Genomic DNA, 24,211 nt, shown 5'->3' with positions numbered 1-24,211 from the left:
TTGTTTTTGACTCCATTCATTTCTATTCAGTCAGTATGTTATTTGTGTATCTTCTTTGCACTTTTCTTCCTTGCTTGGACAGTTCTAATGTTATAATTGATTTTCTCACCTTTGTTCTTTTCTTTCTATGCATCTGCCAGGTTCATTCATCGAGTAAACACTGATAATTATTCTTCCATGTGGAACTATTTAGTCTGCCTTCATCATACATTCATGAAGTCACACACAAACATATGAATGCACTTCTAAAAATTTCAATTTCTAACAAAGCATATACTGTATGCATAGTAAAAAATAAAAGCCATATACTGTGCAGAGGTAATTACTGTTGCTATAAATTGCAGTGAATTCTTCTAGGTCATTTTTTCTTTTTATATGACATTTGCTCTTTCTTACCCAGTAAAGTGCATACTTCCTGACCTTCTATTGAATGCCTTCTACCCTCTGGCTGTGGCCTACCATTCGAGCCCTGACTGTGGTTTTGTTGGTGTGCCTGATGTTTCCTTAGTTAATTGCCTTTAGTTTTCCATACATTTTTTTTTTTTTTTTTGGTACTGGGGATCAAACTTGGGTCCTTGCGCTTGTGCAGCAGGCAGCGAAACCACTGAGCTAAATCCCTGGCCCATAGTTCTCCATACATTTAATTCCTTTTTGCTCTCTACTCTTTGCTTTTATTTATACTTATCCCACCATTTTCTCTGTTTACTCCTTCCGTGTCCCTTTTTCCTTGTTGAAATCTTAAATCTTTTAAGGTTTATCATCCCACTATAAAATTTTCTATACCCTCTCTGCAGTTAGAAGTAGTCTTTGGGTCTTGATTTATACAACTATACATTTATCCCACTTCACTTTGTATTTCAGTCATTTTTGTCTCATTTTACTGGCTTTTCAGGTTTCTTGAAGATAGACTTTTTGACATTACGTACAGTGCATGGAATGGGCCCTTAAGTATTAATGAATGAGTGAATGATGAATCAAGTAAAATCATTAATGAAAGAGTGATACATGTTTTTGTTTTATTTTTACTAGCACCCACAACACAAGATCAGACCCCAAGTTCTGCTGTTTCAGTTGCCACGCCTACAGTTAGTGTTTCAACTCCTGCTCCTACAGCCACACCTGTGCAAACTGTTCCCCAGCCGCACCCCCAGACGTTACCTCCTGCTGTTCCTCATTCAGTACCTCAGCCAGCAGCAGCGATACCTGCTTTTCCACCAGTAATGGTACCTCCGTTTCGTGTTCCCCTTCCTGGCATGCCAATTCCACTTCCAGGTAAACCAACAGATTGCAATAGTCTTTCCAGCTCTGTTTTCATATTGTCAGTTAGTTTGTTCTCATGTGTCTGTTGCATTTGAAATTTGCCTTGAATCTCACCTGTTTGAAATGTTTTTGAAAGATTCATGGCTAACTGCAGTATTTTCTCTTTAAGTTTTGGTAAATGTCCTTTTTTTTGTTGTTGTTTACATGTCTTTAGTCACATTTAAAGGTAGACTTATTTTGGATAATAGCTTCAGTGAAGTAAAAAATGATCATCTTTTTGTGTAAATATGTTCTCAATGCAATAATTTTAGATTGACTCTATGAAGTTGAGAAATCACAAGTCATAATAGCTAACTCAAGTTGCATGATTTATAGACAGCACACTGTTCTAAGCACTTTACATGCATTAATTTCTTTCATTTTCACAACCATCTTATGAGGTAGGTACACAGACAGGTTAAATTATTAGCTCAAGGTCACATAGCTAATAAATAAGTGATGGTGTTGGGATTTGACCCTTTGCCCTCCAGATCCAGATACCAAGCTCTTCTTAATTATCTTGTGCTGGAAAGAGAATGTGAATCACTAAACTATGAACAAATTCAGAAGTTTCCCTTGTAATGTTTGCGAAGTGTGACATGTATCATTTAAAGGTTTAAATTGTTATGGTGAATTTGTGTTTTATTGTCTTATGAGAGATGGTTAAGACTAGAGAAAGAATTAAAAGATTGGGAAGTAGAGTTCTTTCTATAAGGATTCAATAGTGATTGTGTTGGGCATTGTAATTTGGGTACATTTGTTGTCAAATGCATTTATTTCTTGACCCATGATTCATTGTTCTTAAAAATATTTATAACCTTAAATAGGTCAAGCTTGTAGGGCTAGTTCATAGGAAGGATGAATAGAATGTAGGCCTCTTAACTCAATTTCATATTCCTCCCTCCATTGTTGCCACATTATTGTACTAGTTTTTGTGTTAAAATAGGATTGTGATACAGCAGTTTATTTGATATATAACCTTTTATACATTGTTGATGTGTTATATAAATTCATTATTTAAAAATAAGAAAATGGAAAATGTTTAATACTAAGAATTATCCCTTTTCTGTTACATTTAAGAGAAATAACTGGATACCTTCTAGATAAAGTTTTTTTGTAGGAAACAATGATAAATGTAGAATAGCTTGACATTTGTCATAACTTTTCTTCTAGTCTTGGTCTCCTTTAGAGTTAAGTACAGTGTCAAGACCAGGTTTGAATTCTGAGTGATATGAGGAGCTGGGTGGTTGGTTCTGTAGAGGGAAGACTGAGTGGTAGCATGACATGGTGTTGTGTTTTGAAAGGGTGTCATCTGAAAGGACTTCTGCTTTGCTCTAGACTCTAGAGGTTCTTACTAGGACCAGAGGGTAAAAGGCATACAGTAGCAAAATTCATTTTTGTGGCAAGTGGAACTTTCACAATAAAACCCCTCCAGCTATAGCTGCATTTTGACGTCATATGTTCTTCCTGGACCCTTGCTTGCCCCATCATTAAATTTAAGACAGATGGTGGTCACCATTTGGGTCACCAAATTGAGGTGGTACGTGTGAAGTTCAGCAGTAAAAGGCATTTAATAAACGGCAGCTGCTAATGACATTTTGTAGATCAGTTGGAAGAGAACTTGAATTGGGTAGTTTGAAAGATTTTCCCAAGATAAGAGGATTCTTTGAAGAGGGAGCTAGTGTTTTATAAAGTTATATTAATACATATATTTTATATTAAGCCACTTCTGATGTTAATACTTTTCTCATTTTCCCTTATAATTCAGTCCTACAGAGTGTTTTAGTAAAAAGACAAGACTTCTCTTCCCCAAATCATTGGTTTTATGTACAGTGAGATTTATCTTTTTCTGTCTTCATTTCAAGTCAGCATTAAGGTGGACAGAGGGATTTCTGTGTAATTTATCTTGGAGCTTTGAATTCTTTTTGAATGACACCATTTGGCTTTTATGAGGATGAATAAGGGATAATCAAACAAGATGACAAGGAGTGGAAGAATTAGGTGAAATATAGGAATAAGTGGTAGAATTTTGGGGTGGTAAATTGCATTAGGATTATAGGATTTCTACTCCTAAAACTAAAATCTTAGTTGGACGTCACAATTACTCAAAATGCTAAGTGGAATTTTCTAATTTCCTAATAGAACATAATTTGAGGACAGTAGGAAAATTGGACAAATACTCCCTTTTAAAAAATGTGGTTAGGAATTTAGATACATGGGTATTTGTGAGAATTAATGATATCCCTGTAATCGCATAAGAGAATGCCTTAAGTTTTATCTTTTTAGCATGAGAAGAGACATATATGACCTTTTGGCATGGTCCGTATGTTGATAATCAAATAAGAGTTCTGTGTTGGCTGAGTTGAGTTTTCTTTCTTTTTTTTTTTTGGTACGGGGGATCGAACTTGGGTCCTTGTGCTTGCGCAGCAGGTGGTGGAACCACTGAGCTAAATCCCTGGCCCGCAAGCCCAGTTGATTTTTAACAGTTGCAGTTAAGTTTAAATATGAATGTATTTGATTTTCTTCTGTTTGCATTGTATAGCTAAAACTTTTTTGAAGGATGCTTTTTGGAGAACGGTTTTTCAGAATAATTTTCATGTATCTCAAAGATTGAATTTCTGGGCCAGGGATTTAGCTCAGTGGCTTCCATGCCTGCTAGGCAAGTGCAAGGACCCGAGTTCGATCTCCGATACCAAAAAAATAAAAAATAAATAAAAGATTGAATTTCTAGTGCTGGTTTTGTAAGTTTGGGAGTCCTGCAGGTGGCAGTATTTATACTAATTTAAACTAAGTACATACTATAACTGTTAGCCAAATGAATTTTTCTATTGCTTTCTTTCAATATTAGGGAAAATGAAGTTATATATATAACTTTATTCAGCATACTTTTATGATCTAGTGTTTTGGTTTTTTTTTGGTACCGGAGATCAAACTCAGGTCCTTGCGCTTGCACAGCAGGCGTAGAAACTAGTGTTTTTATTTTAGTTTGAGTTAATAGAAAGGTTGGCTCTTACTTTCTCTATATAAAAAAGAAAGAAATTAAAGGCACTTTTCAAATGGCAATTTTTTTTGTGTGTGTGTGTGAACATAGTTAAATTATTCACAAACCCAGGGGTCTTAACTTTACTGTTACTCTCTGAATTAGGAGAGATTTCTTTTCCTGTCCTTTATTTGGGGAAAGTAGTTGCTTGTAATTATTTTTAATTTTTGTGAGTACCAAATTAAGTTTAGTTTCCCAGTTGAAAAATAAAAATTATTTCCTCATACTTTCATTCTTTACCATTTTTCTTAAAAAAAAATTGAAATTCATATTTAATTTGAACTTCCTCAGTCTTACTTTCCATCTTTTCCTTTTATTTCCTTGTCACCATTTTAATGCATCACGATGAGTCTTCGTTCTTTTTAATGCATTGCTACTTCTTTAGCCTAGATGATAAAAGGCTTCTGCAGCCATCCGCCCATAAAGTCAGTCACAATATGAAAGGGGCTGGGTGTTTCTTAGTTTTAGCCTGCCTCTGCTGTGCTCCATAGAGCAGGCTCTAAACATGGGTCTTTTGTCATTAGTTGGATACTGGTCTCTTTCATCTTTGCCTTCTTTTGTTTATATTATTACACTGTATTTGCAGTGGAAAATTTGGATCTGTTTCATACCTTATTTTCTTCCTATCCCTTCCACCCTGCTTTGTCATATCTTACCTATTTCTGTACAGTTGTGCTGTGTGCCTTAGGTCCTGCATATAGTTTCAGCTAAGCAGCAGCATAGAGCTACTCCATCTGCCTTTCACTGGCGTCTAAGCAACAGCAGCAGGGTTTGATGTCCTGGGGAAAAGTCCCATATGAGAATTTGGTACATATGTGTAATGAAAGGGCTTTCTTTTGTTGACTTTAAACTCTGAGAGTCCTTCAGATATTATCAGGGCTGGTACGTAATTGATGTTATAATTTAGAATTAGTATTATGGGTTTGACACCGCTTCCCACAAAATGTCAAACAAAAAGAAATTTTACTCCCATCTTGGTCTTTTTCATTGGAAACAGCACTCTAAATTATAGTGGTAAATTATTTTCCTGAACCCCAGTGGTAGCTGACATACAGTGGCAGCTTTCCAACCTGTGCTTGCTTATCCATTTTACAGGTGTAGCAATGATGCAAATAGTCAGCTGCCCGTATGTAAAGACAGTCGCTACCACCAAAACCGGTAATTTTAAAACCATCTTAGTTTGTTTTGTCTGTAAGTTGGCATGGTAGTGAATGTTGTTGTTTATCCTTTTATTTATTTATTTTTGCCCAAGTGAGTGGATTTTTTTATATTTTTCTTTTTAATGAGCAGTATAAATGCAGTTGTCATATTTGGCCAACACTTAATTTTCCCAATTGCCTGTAGTACTAGCTTCTTTGGTTCACAAAAGCAAATAAGGTCAGATCATTTTATATCTTAATTTATGTAATAAGTGTAAACAACTTCATTCTCATATTCATAACATTTAATTTTATTTTTGATGTGTGTTTTTAAGTTAAATATAAAAAAATCATTTCCATGTGTAAAGTGATGTGATTATGCTTGCATGCTAGTGAGTACATGTGTGTGAATATTTGTGTATAGTATATATTTACATATTTTAAAGTGATGAAATAAGATAACTACTGGAACTTTGAGTCAAGGATTGTTCCACTTTTGAGTCATGTGTATCATTTAACAGTATTTTATATAGTATGTATCAGCTTATTTATCTTGTAAAAGAAATCTTGGCTTGTCTTTTAAAAATTAGAAGCTTTGCTTTCTTTTAGGAAAAGAATAAACTGTACAGGGACAACTGACTTAATTTAAATCAGACAGTCGTTTACTTAAAGTGAGAATTTAAAGTACTTTAGAACTAGACAATAATTTTGCCTCAGGAAATACGCTCAGTAAATATGTTGATTGCCTCATTAGGATTTGAGAAAGTATCTTTATAAAAATATTTTCTGTTTTTAAGTAGAGAATGTACCATGGTAGTTATATGTTCAGACTTTGTCATAGAGGAGACCCAAATTTCTGACTGTTTTTATGTATTTCTTGGGTTGAATTTCTGTATCTGATTAAATTTAGGTACTAGAACTAAAGTAGGAATATAGAATTAAGTAATCTTTAAATCATCTTTTCATATGACTTTTGGTTTCAGTGGGTTCAGTCATTATTAATGTTTAATAGACTTAGCTAATACTTTAGAGTTTTATTTTGTATTACAATTTAATGTTTGGATCTAATTTATTATTACCCTTTTTTTAGGTGTATTGCCAGGAATGGCTCCACCTATTGTACCCATGATACATCCCCAGGTTGCTATTGCAGCTTCACCTGCTACCTTAGCTGGAGCAACAGCAGTTTCTGAATGGACTGAATATAAAACAGCAGATGGGAAGACATATTATTATAATAACAGAACATTAGAATCAACTTGGGAAAAACCGCAAGAACTAAAGGAAAAAGGTATAGTTGTTTGAATAACTTGGGACATAATATGAACTGTAAGTAGGATAGTAAGCTATTAAATATTTTGAGTTAATTTATAATGTTTCAGGGATTTTCTAATTACGTGAATTGGGAAATTATTTCTGTTAAATTGGTACGTATGTTTTTATATAAAAAACAGTTCTACTTTAATTTTTGTCATCTAAAGAAGTTAACTGTGTTATATATACATATTTCTATTGTCAGGAACTATAATTATGTTGTTTTTACTGAGATTGACAATACTGAAGAAGAAGGAATGTGTGTATTGTATGTGTTATAAAGAAAAATGTAGGCCAGGTATGGTGGTATGTGTGTATAATCCCTGCTACTTTGGAAGCTGAGGCAAGTGGATTCCAAGTTTGAGGCCAACCTGGGCAACTTGGTGAGATCTTGCTTCGAAATAACATTTGAAAAAAAGAGGAGTATTTTGCTGAGGATGTAGCTCTGTGGTAGAATGCTTGCCTAGCATATGCAAGAAAAAAAGCTTTAGGCCTTGGAGTCTTAGATGTACAAAATTCATAATTTTCTATATCACAATCCTCTATTTCTGTTTCTAAGTATCTTAGTTATTTCTTTCAGCAAAATGTGTGATTGTTTCAATTGATACATACTTTGAGTATGTTCCTTTGAAGTCAGTAGGTCTTTAAGGTTTCCTTATTACTACTTCAAATTCAAATCAGTGATGTAACAGAGAAGGGCATTTTTAGTGGTTTACAACTAGAAATAGAATTTCTCAACTGCTTATTTTCTGAAAGTCCTTTAAGAAATTACATTAAAACCTTTGACAGTATCTTTAATTTCTTAACAGAAAAATTAGAAGAGAAGATTAAAGAGCCAATTAAAGAGCCCTCTGAAGAACCTCTGCCAATGGAGACAGAGGAGGAGGATCCTAAGGAAGAGCCTATAAAGGAGATAAAGGAGGTAAAGCGCTATGACTTGTTCACCTGGGAGCCAGCCTTAATTGGTTGGTATAATTTACTTGTAACTTAGTGTCTATTTGATGTATTTTTAAATGATTGTTACAAATTTGATCTCTGAAATTTTAGAGTTCTTTGAAGTTTCTAATTAAATTTTTCCTTTGAAATTTTCATTAAATTACTTTTTTTTAATATTAAACTGAGGCCCATGTAAAGATTTAGGGCTAAAACTTTGACCTTATTTTTACTCTCCTGCCTTAGAGAATGATATATGTTAAAATTGCAAATGTAACTTTATGTTTGGGGAAGTTGGGTATATTTTATCTCCCCTCCCCACTCTGGCGTGGAATAATCCCTTTGTAATGCTAAAAGAATTCTGTTTTTTGGAAACTTTCTTTATTCAGTGAAGGGCCAAGTGGAACTCATGTTTCAGTACTAGGAATGTTAGCAGAAATAAGAAACAACAACCTTAAATGAAGTCTATAAGTTACTGTACTCTATAGTTCTGCATTTCCACTCCTAAGCACATGGCTTCTGAGTTTGTAGGGTATGGGTTCTCCTGTTGGGTAATTCAGCTCTTGTGGTATGAGGAGTTAGAATTTTCTTAGAAATTTTACTCAGACTCCTTTCCCTATTCTAGCAACAGACCTTGTGTTGGTTGCATTTGTAGTGGTAACTTGTCTTTATATTTATTTTATGTTATTAGTTAAATGTGAATAATATGTTTCCTTTAGGAGCCCAAAGAAGAGGAGATGACGGAAGAAGAGAAGGCTGCCCAGAAGGCAAAGCCTGTAGCTACTACTCCTATTCCTGGTACTCCATGGTATGTACCTAGCTTAATTCATCTGTTTAAAAAAATTTTTATCACACTTGATTTTTTAAAATGATTTTTACTTTTGTAGGAAGAAAAAGCACTTTTAAAACGTGTATGTCAAATATGTTTTTAAAAATTTTTTATTTTATCTCATTACCCCCTCAAGCCCCCTCTCCTCCCTGTAAAATATGTTTTTATATACTGATTTTTTTGTGTGTTATTTGTTGTATTTTGAATGTTCAAACCTAAAATTCAGTTGCTACAAAGGTTTTCCTCCCTTTATGGTAGTCTTCGTTAATGTTTCATAAATTCATATTTAAACCACAGCAAGGTCTTACTTTTTATTGTTTAAGATGGTTTAAATTAGTGATATGTATACACACACACACATACATATATATCACAACTTACATATGTATCTTTCTTTTTTCCTCTTCCTACATCAGTGAGTCCTCTTCTATTCCTGCTCCAGGTCATTTAATCCACATATACAATGAGTTGGCTTGTTTTTAAAGACTTGAGATCTCTAAATTCCCTTCCATGTTCTTCTCTTGCTTATTTTCTGTCTTTGTTATTAAAGAGAAAAAATTTTTTTCTATAGCATTCCAAAGTCAGGATTTCTTTATTATGTTCCATGGCACTATTAAATAGTCTTCTATTCCTGAATTTTCTACAAATTCTACAAATTTTAACTGTGTGATCATATTGAAGTTTGATCTTTTGGGCAATACTAATTCCCTCAAAATTCTTCTAGTTGTCTTTTTTTGGATGTCAGTGGCAGTTATGATGATTATTGCAGCCGTGCTTTTGAACTAGGAATAATTTTGCTCCCCAGTGGACATTTGGCAATGTCTGGAGACAATTTTGATGGTAACAACTTGTAGAGTGTTAATAGCATCTAGTACATGGAGGCCAGGGATTCTCCTAAACATCCTGTCATACACGGGACAGCTCCCTGTAAGAATTCATTATTTGGCCCAAAATGTCAATAATCTTAAGGTTGAAAAAACTACTGTCAGTCTTGTGAGGTTGAAAAACCTTGGGCTAAGTAAATCATTCAATGTTGAAAGTGGTGAATAAAATATTCTCTTTTAATATTTACTGAAATGCTTATAGAGATACTTTTCCTAGTTAACATTGGTTACTTAGAGGTACAGATTGCACAGGAAAGGAAAGATTTATGAGTTTCCAGAATAATGAGTTGAGTGGTATTGATAGGCTTAAATATATTTTGTTATTATAGTTATAACATTGTAGTTATTGATACTCAGTTGTGTCATCTTTGGCTCTCGTAAAGCTGGCTCCTGAGCTTTTTTGTTGTAATTCTTTTTTTGTTGTAATTCTTTTTGTTGTAATTCTTTTATTCCTTCTATTGTGGCACATAGATTCTAGATTTACCTTGTATATTTCTTCTCTCAGGCCTAGAATCAGCCATTTCTCCAGGAAGCCCCCATTTGTTTGTGTGAGAAGTGGCATTTATAGAGTGTGGTGTAGAATACAGCGTAGGAACAGGGCTGCTGCTCAGTCATGACCTATAGACCTCTTTGGTAGATACAGATGGGCGATACAGACATTCAGAGATACATCCTGAGTTTCTAATGGGTGCTCCTCAGGTCTGCTGCAAGATTTTTATTGAATCTCATTATCTTGAGTATCTTTTTCCCCCTGAAAATACTGTTCTTAAACATTTCAGCATAATTCCTCATTTGTACTTTTCACATGTAAGCCCCAGTCTGTCACTACCAACACTATGAATAGTAATGTGATTGCTGAGGACAGTGTAAGCTTTTTGTTTTTTGGTTATTTTTATGTGTGGGGCGTATCACTGTAGCCATATGTGATCAAATTATTGTGTTTTAAAGATGTGTGGCATAGGGCTGGGGATTTAGCTTAGTGGTTCTGCCACCTGCCTCACAAGTACAAGGTCCTGAGTTCGATCTCTGGTACCAAAAAAAAAAAGATACGTGGCATAGTTTCCTATATAGTTATTCCACTGACTTCATAAACAAACTCATTTAAAAAATTATTGAAAATATGTATTCGGTTTTAAAGTCAAAGTTACGAAAGCAGTCTGTATTCAAAGACTATATTCCTGAGGTTGTTACTTCTGCTTGTGTATGTACATGAAAACCCAGTAACCAACCCCACGTTCCCTCAGTTTGCACAGTTTTTGCTTGCTTGCTTGCTTTTTTTTGGGTGGGAGGTCTGGAGATCGAACTCAGGACCTTGCACTTTTGAGGCAGATGTTGTGCCACTGAGCTAAATCCCTGGCCCATTTTGCTCACTTTTTTAATGGGCTTTTCCCCACCTTAATGGTATATAACCCTTTGACTTTTACATGTATTATAGTTTCAGTCTTTTGTTTTGATATCTTATCATGTACAAATTTTATATTTTGGCCTGGGATATAGCTCAGAGATTTTTTTTTATTGTTGTTTTTTTGGGTACTGGGGATCGAACTCAGGACCTTGTGCTTTTGAGGCAGGCACGGTGCCACTGAGCTAAATCCCCGGCCCTCAGCAGGAGACCCTGAGTCTAAACTATAGCACACGAAACATATATGTGTGTACATATATTTGGATGAGGTCAGATTTACTTTTTTAATAGCTTTTGAGTTTGATGTCTTAGGAAGCATCTCTACCATGCTCCAAATCCAATATATTTCTATTGCTTTTGCGTTCCTCATCTGAATGCTTGAAAGATAAGCAGTTATTCAGATTATCTTTCAAATATCAATGAAGGAAGGTATTCTCAGTGTAACTTAAATTCTTTATTTTATAATTTTATATTTCTTAAAATGTGTTAACTTTAAGCCAAGAGACAAATCTTTCTTGATTTCTTCAAATATTGCCCTTTAAATTGTTTCTTTGGAGATAAACTAAATTTAAAACATAAAATTTCATGATAACCTATGTTAGAATTTTTTTCCTGATATTTCATGAACTTAGTTTGACAATTTTTGAAAAATTAATAAAGCGATTAAAATTAGAAGAATTTTATATTGTCCCAGATTATTAAAGCTCTGGTTTCTGGCTTTAAGAGTTTTTGCAAAGGTCACAAATTATGTTTTTTTCCACTAATGATTAAGCTTGCAGTGGACAGTTTTAACTTGTTATTTTGATGGTCATGAACTATTGTGCATAGTGTTAACTGCCTCTTTATTGCTATGGTTTGTCTTTAGTTTTATGTTTTAATTTACAAAAAAATTAATCTCCAAACTTCAGTGGATTTTATATTTACTAAGAATGGCACTGAATTTTTTTCTTTCCTGCCGTATTTCTGTAAATTTTGTTTCTGCAGTGCTTTTTCCCCCCAGTATTTTATTATGAAATATTTGAAACTTATGGAAACATTTAGACAGTTCTTCAGTGAACATGTATTGACCACCTAGATTCTATAGATAGCATTTTGCCATGTTTGCTTTATCACTTAATCCATCCCACAATGCATCTGTGAGTCAGTCTTATTTTATTGATGTGTTAAAAGTTGCAGACATAAGTACATTTCACTTCTACGAGATTTATATGGTGCCAGGCGTGGTGGTGGGTGCCTGTAATCCCAACACGAGAGGTTGAGGCAGGAGGATCACCACTAGTTCAAGGCCAGTCAGGGCCGCATAGTTAAAGGCCAGCTTGAACTGCATATCAGTGTCCTACCTATTACTAGTTTAGGGCAGTTTTGTGACAAAAGAACTTTAGTTGAGATTGCATTGAATCTATAAATGAGTTGGAGAGAATTGGTATATTAATAATATTGTCTCTTCCAATTCATGAACATGATTTATTTTTACACTTACTTAGGTCTTTAATATTGCTCAGTTTAATATTTCTCATTCATTGTAGAGTTGGATATAATTTATTAAATTTAGTCCTAGATATTATGTTTATTATCTTCATATCCCAGAACCTTGCTAATGTACTTACTATAGTGGTTTTTTAGATTTCCTGGGATTTTCTGGTTAAACAGTCATTGTCCGCAAAAAGAAACATTTTTCTTTTCTGATCTTTTATACCTCTTACTATTTTTCTTTCTCTTGATAAGACCTTTAGTACAGTGCTAAATGAAAGAGGTGAAAATGGGCATCATTGCTGTGTTCTCATTATCAGTGGCACTCTGTTTTACCTTCAGATATAATACTAGCTGTAGGTTTGTCATAGCCCTTTCATTAGATTGAAGAAATTCTTTGCTCTTCCTTGTTTGCTAATGGTTTTTTGTTGTTGTTGTTTATTATCAAACTGAATCTAGTGAAACTAGTTTTTTTTTCTCCTTCATTTATTATGGAGATTAATTGGCTTTTGAATGTTAAACTGTCTTTGCATTTCTGGGGTAAATATTATTTGTCATGGTGTCTTATCCTTTTTATGTATTCTTGCATTTGGGTTTACTTTATTTTTCTGTTTTCTTATGGTGAGTTCTTAGGTATTAGTAAAGTTCTCTTCTAATGTATGCATTTAAAGCCCCATAAGTTTATTTTGCAACACTAGAGATGTCCCACAAAGTTTGATATGGTATATTTTGTTGTCATTCAGTTCATATTTAAAATTTTACTTTTAATTTTGTCTTTGACACATGATTTAGAAGTCTGTTTTATTTCTAGATATTTAGGGTTTTTCTAGTTATCTTACTAATATATTTCTGATTTAATTGCCTTATAGGAAGAGAATGTACTTTGTATGATCATATGGCTTTGATTCTTTTAAAGTTTTGTTTAGGATTTTTTTTTCTTTTGGTTAGCATATATTCTATTTTAGTTTTTTTAGGGGTCTCGGTTTGTCAGTTGTTTAGAGAATGGTGTTAATCTACTATAATTGTAGAATTATTTTCCTTTTTAACTTAATCCATTCTTGTTCTATTTTGAGTTTCTGTTAATAGGCTTATACACATTTTATAATTGTATGTCTTCCTGAAGAACTGTCCCTTTTATCATTATGAAATCAACTTATTTTTTTTTGGTACCAGGGATTGAACTCGGGTCCTTGTGCCTGCATAGCAGGCATTGAAGCCACTGAGCTAAATCCCCAGCCCTAAATCAACTTCTGTATTCTTCATTGTAGTCTTTGCTTTGAAGTTTATCTGTTATTAAAAGCAGCCATTCATACTTTCTGCTGTCTTTTTCCATTATTTTTACCTTTTCTTAAAAAATGGCATATTTAAACTGTTTCTTATAGATACCTTATAATACTATCTTAGGTTTTATATACTTTATTGCTTCTTGCTTTTATTTTTATTTTTTATTTTTTTTTCGGTACCGGGGATTGAACTCAGGACTTTGGACTTGCCAGGCAGGCGCAGTGCCACTGAGCTAAATCCCTGGCCTGCTTCTTGCTTTTTAACTGGAGTATTGAGACTACTAACATTTAATTTTTTATATGGTTGGATTTAGTTATATTATTTTCTATTTATCTTCTCTACATTTTGTTCTCTTTACTACTTTCAGTTGAATTTTTTAGCATTTCATTTAATATGTCTGTGTTTTGTGGTATTTGTTTGCTTTTTTTTTTTAATTTTTTCTTTTAAGGGATTACAGTATGCATACCTACCTTCCACAGTCTCTTTAGAGTTAATAATTGTCGCACTTCAAGTAAAATGTGAAAACCTTGCTTTCAGATAGGTACTTTAAAAAACCTATACCTACTGATTTTATGTTATAGGTACCATATGTATGACTGCTACATGCATGAAAACCACACCAGTCAATGTTACGAGGTTTCATACTTATTTTAAAGAATATAAGGGGGAAAATATGTTTCATACTTACCATTTCTGTTGTTTTCTCCTTTATTCTTAAAGATCCAGGTTTCCCCTTGTACTTTTCCTTTCAACATGAAAAAACCCTATTGAACAGATCTTCTGGAGATGACGTACATCTCTTAGTTTGCCTGTATCTGAGAATATCTTTTCAGTTTTTTTTTTCCCTAGTTCAGAAGGATATTTTTGCCGGATGTCAAGTTCTGGTTGATTCTTCTTTTTTTTCCCAGAACTTTAGAGATGTTCTGTATTCTGGCCTCTGTGATTTTTTTTTTTTTGGTACTGAGGATCGAACTCAGGACCTCGCACTTGCCATGCAGGCACTATGCCGCTGAGCTAATAAATCCCCGGTCCTGGCCCCTGTGATTTTTAGCAAGAAATCCATGGTGATTCCTAATATGTATGATGACATTTTTTCCCCCTAACTGCTATCAGGGTTTTTTTTTTTCCTTTTTATTTTTGATTTCCATCTGTTAGATTTATCTTATGTTTAGGTCTAGTTTTCTTGAAGTTTATCCTGTGCAAGATTTGCTGAGCTTCTTTAATATATGTATCTGTATCCTTTACCAAATTGGGAGCTTTTTCTGATCTTTACATCTTCAGAAATGTTTTTTTTGTGCCTCTCATCTCTTTTTTTACCCCCTTTCTCAGACCCCAGTTACATATACATATGTTAGACCTTTTGTTATAATCCCAGTTTCCTGAAGCTGTGTTCATTTATTTTTTACCCTTCTGTTCTTCAGGTGTGATACTGATTCATCTAGTTTCTGATTTTTATTTTATTTATTTATTTATTTATTTTTTTGGTACCGAGATCGAATTCAGGACCTTGTGCCTGCGAACTGGGCTGGGCTGCGAAACCACTGAGCTAAATCCTTGCCCGCCCTGAGCTGAATCCTTGGCCTGGCTGATTGTTTTCTTTATCATTTCTATTCTGTTCTTGAGCCAGTCTAGTAAAATTTCATTTACTTTTGATTTCTAAAATTACTTTTCCTTGTTTTAAGAATTTTTATTTCTCTACTGAAAAATACTTATCTTTTCATTTTTTTCAAAGGTGTTTATCTCAGGAACTCTTTTTTCAAACTTTTTTTTATGACAGGATCTCACTAGTTAAGGATGGCCTTGACCTCACTGTGCAGCCCAGACTGGCCTCAAACTCATGGCACTCCCCCTTCTCAGCCTCCAGTGCTGAGATTACAGGAGTGCACCACCTCGCCTGGCAGGAATTCTGTATTGTAGCTTTAATCTTTTATTATTTAAACACAGCCTTTAGTCATTTCAGCATCTAGGTTGCTTTGGGCTTGACACTTGTGATTAACTTTTATTTATTATTTAGCTATAAAGACCTGGTTTCTATTTGGACTTTTCAGCTGCTGTTTGCAGCTAGGGACCCTCCATTATCGTGGAGCTCATGAGTGTAGACAAGTGGGAAATTTACTCCCTTGATTCTGCTTCTCAAAATTTTGACTCTCTTTCTTACTTTTGTCTTTTTTTTTTAACTTTATAGAATCTTTTTATATACTTGTATTTTATCTGAGTGTGCTTGTTAAAAACAGGACCAGTGTGGCTATGATGCCCTAGTACAGTTGGTGCTTTTCCTTATGTTTTATATTAGATATAATCAGATCTTAAGGGCTTCTTGGAAGATTGCATTTGATATATGAATTTTGTTTATTATTCACTAATAAGAGATATTAAGGACTACTGTGTAATAGCTGGTGTGCCATGGTCTATTTAAGCTTTACAACTGCTTAGTAGTGTTATTGTTGCCGCTAAAATCATTCCTTTTGTGAGTTTAAAATATAGTACTCTCCAATTTGAGTGTGCCAAACCATTTTCCTAAACACCCTGCGTTCTGATTACAGATTGCTTTTCTTTCTCTATTTTTTTAATTGTACTGTTCTGCTATCTTTACTTTAGTCAGCTGTCTTCTGTTCTAAAAGTCATATTTGGTTCTCTGTAAATACCTGCTACAAAGAGGGCCGTGTCCTTCCTTACTACCCGTGCCTCCCTCCTTTTGACAGATTGACCTTAAAAGACCTACCTACAAAATAGGTTCTGTAACATAAGAAAATGGTATTATTGAATCATTCCCTAGGTGTGTTGTTTGGACTGGTGATGAGCGAGTCTTCTTTTATAATCCCACCACTCGTCTTTCTATGTGGGACCGACCTGATGATTTGATTGGAAGGGCAGATGTTGACAAAATTATTCAGGAGCCCCCTCATAAAAAAGGATTGGAAGACATGAAGAAACTAAGTAAGTTTTAAATTAGGAATTTATCCTCTAGTTTTAACATATTATCTTTTAATTTTGGGCAGGGGTACTGGGGAATGAACTCCGGATCTTGCACTTGCGAGGCAGGTGGTGGAACCACTGAGTTAAATCCCCAGCCCCTTTTAACATTTTGATAATGTCCAAGCTATTAAGAACATTTAATTTTTAAAAATAGACTGCTATTTTGTTTTGAATGAAGTCATATACATATAAAAAATATAAAGAATTTGGACAAAATTGTCTTTTGTAAAACGTTTTTAACTTACTGTCCTTGCCAGAATGTTTAGTTAGTCGAAGATAGCTGTGTTGGAACTTTGGCTGAAATGCTCTTCAGTAAGCCTTGCAGCACCTTTTGGGACTACCGATACATTTTTTTGCAATAATCAAAACTGTACAGAGTATATTTTGTTTGCTAAAATTTCATAAAACACAAAATGTAAAATTTTGTAAAAATATGTTTAGTCTTTTGAAATAGATAAGGCTTATTCCTGAGAATACAGTGACACTTAAATCTTAAGAGATTATTTCTAAATGTACCTTATATTCAGACAGCTTTTCAGTGTGTTGAGTACAATTATCTGTACATAATTTTTGTTGTGTATTTATTGGTAATTGCCTTTGTGTTGATATAGTTGTGTTTTTTTATTTATTTATTTATTTATTTATTTATTTATTTATTTATTTATTGGTACCGGGGATTGAACTCGGGTCCTTGCACTTGCACAGCAGGCGGCCAAACCACTGAGCTAAATCCCCGGCCCAGATATAGTTGTGTTTTTATAGAAACTCTACCTCTGTAGTGTAGAAGCTGGTCAGAAAATAATTTAGTATTTCTAATGAAACAAGTCTTAATATTTATAGTGACTGAGAAATTTTCATGGATTATATTTCTGTGGTACTGACATTTTCTGCTTATAAGTGATATCCAAATCAGTGCATCATCAGTACTTGTCTGGTACTGAAGGTAAATAAGCACCTGTTTTTTTCCCCTTCAACAATATTTGTTTTATAGTTAGGATAATATTTTATAATTGTAGTATTGAGTGAGGCTATGAAAGTATGTGATATGCTTTTGTGTTTTGAGTCTGTTTTCAAATATTTGATTTGATAATTAGATTAACATGCATCATAGCCACCATAAATCCTAAATCAGAAAAGTTATATTTGTAAAGTTAAGACTTGGGCAAGAAACATTTTTAAATGAATGGAAAATTTAGTGTAAGGAAAGAAGTGTAGAATTATTATACTTTGTTCAATGTTTTATAAGTATAAAAATAAGTAGTAAGAGGTGGATGTTTTATGTAAACAGTAATTTTTTTAAAAGAAAGAGCTGTGAAATACATGCATATGACTGTTCATAATGATATTTCAAATGTTTTTGCCAGGACACCCGACCCCGACCATGCTGTCCATTCAAAAGTGGCAGTTGTCAATGAGTGCAAGTGAGTGAAATACCTGTAAATTGCAACTTCTTTTTAATGGTATTAAAGCAAGTTTTCTGGTAGGGATCAGCAGAAAGACTCATGTTTGCGTAATTCAGTGGTTGCTAGCTTATTTTCAGACAAAGTTTTAATCAAATTTTGTCTTACAGTTAAAGATGAACAAGAATTAATGGAAGAACTTAATGAAGATGAGCCTGTTAAAGCAAAAAAACGGAAGTAAGTAATACATATAGTTTATGTAATTTCAGGTAGATTTACCTTTTAAAGTTGATTAGGTCATCAGTTTGTGATCAGAAGGGACAGGTAATATGTATGTTTTTAGGAGATGGAAGTCATTATTTGCTCTCTTACACAGTATATTAAATAGCTTTGTTTTACAGTATATATATGGTGTCCCTTCTGTTGCTAGACTTGGAGAAGATTGGATTGCTTAAATATGTACAGTGATACCTCAGTTTATTGTGAAGCCAATGACATTTTAGTAGGTTAATTCTACAGAAACTCACCAAGTCTAAATTTTATTAAGAAATGAAATTTTCACCTTGACTCCCAAAAAACACCACTTCAGAGATCTCAAAAAGTCATAGATTTCTCTGTTTTTATATATTTATCTTGTGACAACCTAATCATAAGTCTCATCATTACTACCTGGTGAGGAATGGACCTATGAGCTTAGACAGTGCTTTGAGAAAAAGAGACTGTTAGGAGTAGTAGAAGCATTAGTGTGGCAAATACTGTAAAGCTGAATTGGGCAAAATGTGAATGTTACTTATTGTGGGGGGTGGAAGGTTGGAGCGGGGTGGGCTATGGGGGGAATGGGACCATTATTTAGCAGCAAAAAGGAAAATTTGAAGATTAGGGAGTGGTTAATCATAATTTTAATCAGAAAAGGACAGATTGAATGCAGCCAAATTTATGGTTATGGTGAGGAAATAAGTATGGTAATTCCTATCAAGGGTGGTTCTTTTTAAAAATTTTTATTGGCAATAGTAAATTGATATATTATAAAGAATCACTCATAATCTATCACCTTGGCACAGCTGTTCTCCTTTTTAGAACTGACATTTTAGTTCTTGAACAGGTGTGTATTAGTTGTGATAAAACAATTTTGTATTCTTTCAGTAAAATTTTAGAATAAAACATTTGTTTTGTTAATATAAATGACTGTATTCATTCTGTTTATTTACCATAATTTTGGATGTTTCTATGATGATAAACTTTTAGGTTGTTTTTAATTGTTTGTTCTTATAGACAACTCTGTAAGGTTTTTAACTGCTTTTATCAGGAGAATGTCAAAGAAGTCCTTTATGTGGATTGCCCGAGCTTCTCTATTTAGGTACAAAGCTAAAAGCCTATTTTTCCTGGCTTAGTTTTTCTTTTATTTCTTTTATTGAGATAGATAGTGATAGTTTGTATTGTGACATTTTCATTTAATATAATTCTATAAAGGTTATTTGTTTTTATTTTTATATTTCTTGGATATCTTTTAACTCTTTAACTATGTAAATACTTCTTAAATAAATTATTTAAAGAGGGTATATTGTTTGGCAAATTGCTTTTACCTGTTTGTTTTGTGCATATCTTAGGTCACAGACTATCTCGTAAGTTCCTGCAGGTCACCGACTGTTTCTTCTGTTTCTTTTGACTCATTCCCTAAGTTGCTATTACCTCTCATATTTATGGGTTAGCCTTGGTTCTGTTTAAATCTCCTGGGCTACCTGTAGTTCCCTATATTGCTTTTCCAGTACATTTGTGTAGGGAATACATTCTTTCTTAATAATGTGTATTTAGTGGATCATACTTAAGGAAGATCTGTTCAAATACACCTGAATATCACTGAATTGCTGTTTTGGATTATTTACATAAATAATAGGCCATTTTCATAGTTGCATATGTTTTGAGAGGTGACTTGATTTCATATTGACAATGTCACTTGAGTACCACACAAGCAACGGGCCTGTCTTAGCCTTGAGTGCATTTTTGGAGAAACAAGAAGTAGTTTAGTCATTGATGAACAGTTCTAATTCCTACTACTACTACCTAACTACTCCTGGGCCCATGTTGCTCTCTGGGACCTGTCCTTCAACTTAAATCTCAACTTATCACCCACAAAGTGAGTAATAAAAATGTCAGGTAGGTAAGGTGTATATCTCACATGTCCACTTGACCAAGTTTGCAGATATTTTAATTTTATTTTCAAAATGTTTGCGATTACTAAGCATTAATAACACCACTTTTTATTAGATTTAAAAAATATTTTATAAAAAATATTTTATAAAATTATGAAGCATTTTGGAAAATTCATTTTTTCCTATATCATTTCAAGAACAATTATATTTTGTGCTGTTTGGGTCTAATACATAGTTATTACACGCAGTGCTAGATAAGCTTTTTTCCTTTTTTTGTAAAATTGTTTACTTCATGTATCAATTAGTATTAGCAAGAGAGCATATTAAAGGTGTATTTATTTTTTCCTAACAGTGTAGCCATTATAACATCATTAGAAACTCATTGTAATTTTATTATTATTAGAATGAAAGTTATGTATCCCTTTTGAAACCCTCAGTATAATTTCTTTTTGCCAAAAATATGCTGCTCAGTAGTGAGTCTTGAAAATTCCTTAGATTTTAAGATTTTAGTGAGATTCGTTGTTACAATTTTGTCAGCTGATGCCTTATATTTTATTTTTTATAGGAGAGATGATAATAAAGACATTGATTCAGAGAAAGAAGCTGCAATGGAAGCTGAAATTAAAGCTGCCCGAGAAAGGGCCATTGTCCCTCTGGAGGCCCGAATGAAGCAGTTCAAGGACATGCTGCTAGAGAGAGGGGTCAGAAAACAATCTTTGGGGGAGATATTTCTGTTTTGTATAAGTAATATAAATATGTCTTGCTAAAAGGTCAAATCTAAGGTTAGTGCTCATGTTGTGGGGGGGTAAGGGAACCCTATCAAATTACTGTACGTTTTTTGAAACAACCTTTTCCTTGGCTAATCAGATCATGTTTAACTAAATGCCATTTTACTATTCTTTTAAGTACAAATAACATTTAACATTTGTTGGGTCATATAATTTTGGTGAGTAGTATACATGAGTATTAACATTACAGAATGGCGGACTACTTCGGATAGGTAAGGTATATACAATTCCTTTAATATCTTGAATGGCTGTTGATTAAAGGAGAACTTATACTTTATGATAATATTAGAAGCTATTAAAAGAATTTTGACCTTTGGGTTATATTCACACATTCATTTGAATAAGTAAAATTGTTCAATTTTAAATTACAGCATTGTTCACAAGAGTGGAGCTAGTGTGGGAAATCAAAATGCAGATCTTCAAGGCTTTTTTTGATGCAGTGATTTTTTAAATGTCACACAGTAGTGGTTATTTTAATGAGTAATTGTGTGTGTCATTCCTATATAATATAGAAATGTTCAGAGCCAATTTGCTATTGCTAGCCTCCCACTGTTTGTCATTTATTAGTGATGGAAACTTCAGTATGGTTTTTATGTCTCCTTTATAAACAGATGTCCTGTAGATTTCAAGCAAAATTATGACCTTTATGATTTTAGACCAAACTTAATTTTGAGGCAATACTTTTTTGTTATTTTAAAGGTGTCTGCTTTTTCCACATGGGAGAAGGAGTTGCACAAGATAGTTTTTGATCCTCGGTACTTACTTCTTAATCCTAAAGAAAGAAAACAGGTAAAAGGAAAAACAACGTTGTAAGAAATGTAAAATTTATATTCCTTGATTGCATGGTTGTTAGGGAATAAAGTGCCGTTCTTTTCTTTTTTCTTCCTGAATAGATTACTTGCATCTTAGTACATAATCATCTATGGGTCTGTGTGTAGATTTTGCCTCAGAAATATTTTGGCCCTTATATTCATGGCTTTTTAAATTACTTTTATTAATTTATTGCAGTACTAGGGGCTGAACCCAGGGCCTTCACACTGAGCTACACCCTAATGCCCCCTGTATTTAGATTTTTAAAAAATTTATTTTGAGAAGGGACTTAGTAAATTGTGTGGTCTGGGCTCAAACTCAAAATCCTCTTACCTCAGCCTCTTGGAGTGCTGAAATTACAAACGTGTGCCACCATATCCCGCTGTTCATGGCTGTTTTCATGTGAACATTTTGTGTTTATGTCTCATACACAGTAAGGTTATGTGTAAGGTGATTTGAAAATCTATTTCAAGTGCATTTATTTGCTTTGTATTTGGCAAATGATGCAGATTTAGAGTAGAAAAATAGCAAAATGCAGATGAGTAAAGAGGAAAAAAAAAAATCTATAATCCTACCCAAAAATAAGACCACCATTGAGTGCTTGGTTATAATCTTTTGGACTAGTACAAGATGTATATATAGATGCAGTATGTGTACATGTTATAGATAGATGATGCGCAGACATATTTATGTCTCGTGACACGTACGTAAAGTCCACATCTAGGTATCATTTGTTAAACTGGTTTCATTATAACCTTAGAGAAGTGGCCACTGCAGTCTGCTGAAATACAGTTGCATGAAGTGGTTTCCATGGTAACTCAGCAACATGTGTCACCTCACGGTGATGACTTCTTTCTCTAAACCATTGTACACAACCAACTTATAAATTACTGAATTACCTAAACCACCCAGACACTGATCTCTGTAAAATGGTGAGTATTTGAGCCACTGGGTATAGTGCTATTGAGCTGTAAAATTTCTTTTGTTAACATTAGTGTTCATCTTCAATATTTGTAACCTAATGATGCGAATAATTCTCCACATAGTCTGTGCCATTTTGCATGTAGACTTAATCATGGACTTTAATGTAGAGAGAAAACTTACTGTTTTCTAGACATGTGTTTAAATAGTTGTAATGGACAAGCATGGCTTTTCAGATTTGCATTTGAAGTGTTGTAGCTGTTTTTTCTTTTCAACTATTTATGTATGATCATTTCATTCTAATATCTCAGTTGATGGCTCTATCAAAAGTCAGCCTTGATTCTTTACTCTCACTCCGTTATATTAGCAAATCTACTTATAAAACATTTTCTACATCTAATCTTTCATTCATCATTTCCCTCACTTACACCCTAATCTAAGACACTGTCATCATCTGTGTAGCCCATAACTGATCTTTTCCCAAAACTCCCTCCCTCCATCCTTCCTCTCTCCTCCCTTCTCCTCCCCTTCCCTTTCTTCTCTGTAGTTGTGTTTTTCTTTTTCCACAGATCAGCCAAACTAGTTTTAAAGTTTGAGGTTAAATTAAGTCAGTGTTCCCTTGCCTAAAACTGTTTAGTGCTTCCCATTTTATTTAGGACATTGATGGTGAACCTTTTAGAAGTTTAAATGATACAAGCAGCCCACTGTGGCACATGTGCCATAAGTTTGCCACCACTGATTTAGGATAAAATTGAAGCGTTTCTTGTGTATAACATTTTACATATAGTCATTCCTGTATACCCATTGAAGCTCTTTTCTTTTTTTTATTGTTTGTTTATTTTTTGAGACAAGGTCTCAACATGTAGTTCAGTCTGGCCTTGAACTTACTACGTAGCCTAGGCTGGCCTTTAATTTGCAGTGCTCCTCCTGCATCAGCCTCCCAAGCACTGGGATTACAAGTGCGTACCACATTGCCTGATTTGAAGCTCTTTTGTTATTTGTTCATTGTAGCCACACTGGCCATGATATTCCATGAATAAGCTCGGCATGTTCTGGTATTTGTTATTCCCTTTGTCTGGAATATTATTGCTTGAGGCGTTGGCATAGCCAGCTCCCTCATTTCATTCAGGTACTTTTCAAAGTGTTTTTTAATCAATCTACATGAATATTATCTCTGCCTTCTCTATTTTCTGCATAGCACCCATAGTTCTGATTATGGAAAATTACATTGGTTATTTTATGTCTCTTCTTACCACATAAATTGTATTAGTGCAGGAGCTTTGCCTTGTTGTCGCTCTGTGTTTGTATTGTCTGGACCAGTGCCTAATCTAAATCCCCTGGAAGACTTACTTTTACTGAAACTTTGTGATTTACTCTTCATGGCACTGAGTGTTATCATTTCTGTTTGAGTGAAATTATAATATTTTGAGAATTAAAGTTCTTTCCCAGTTTTTGGAGCATTCTGAAGCTGCCGGTAATTATCATCTTAATAGAATTATGCTTAAAAAGAGAAAAGTTTTAGTAGTCTGTCTGAAACAAAAACTCTGTGAAGTTTTTACACCTTTTACTTAG

The 24,211-nt window shown here is 33.8% G+C and overlaps 1 protein-coding gene across 6 annotated transcripts in view; it reads left to right on the top strand.

Moving 5' to 3' along the window:
- The window catches only part of Tcerg1 (transcription elongation regulator 1), a 66,190-nt gene that overhangs the window by 20,000 nt on the left and 21,979 nt on the right, over positions 1-24,211 (top strand). For 3 of the 6 annotated variants that reach the window (XR_015438776.1, XM_087180442.1, XM_087180443.1), the window contains exons 5-15: positions 1,030-1,272; positions 5,435-5,497; positions 6,569-6,769; positions 7,602-7,714; positions 8,445-8,533; positions 16,371-16,531; positions 17,935-17,991; positions 18,141-18,207; positions 19,277-19,327; positions 20,686-20,821; positions 21,608-21,697. Coding sequence is in view for 5 of the 6 variants with exons in the window: in XM_087180442.1 (XP_087036568.1) it covers positions 1,030-1,272; positions 5,435-5,497; positions 6,569-6,769; positions 7,602-7,714; positions 8,445-8,533; positions 16,371-16,531; positions 17,935-17,991; positions 18,141-18,207; positions 19,277-19,327; positions 20,686-20,821; positions 21,608-21,697 (1,271 nt within the window). In the remaining variant the exon portion in view is untranslated. The remainder of the gene's footprint in view (positions 1-1,029; positions 1,273-5,434; positions 5,498-6,568; positions 6,770-7,601; positions 7,715-8,444; positions 8,534-16,370; positions 16,532-17,934; positions 17,992-18,140; positions 18,208-19,276; positions 19,328-20,685; positions 20,822-21,607; positions 21,698-24,211) is intronic. The other 3 variants (XM_021266164.2, XM_021266163.2, XM_021266165.2) reach the window with 3 other exon arrangements.

Source organism: Heterocephalus glaber, unplaced genomic scaffold (genome assembly GCF_053883595.1).
Source record: "Heterocephalus glaber isolate CG9 unplaced genomic scaffold, H.glaber_assembly_v1.0 deba00001463, whole genome shotgun sequence".
Classification (NCBI taxonomy): Eukaryota; Metazoa; Chordata; class Mammalia; order Rodentia; family Bathyergidae; genus Heterocephalus; species Heterocephalus glaber.
Note: the sequence above shows the minus strand (reverse complement) of the source record. Positions and strands in the feature narration are given on the sequence as shown.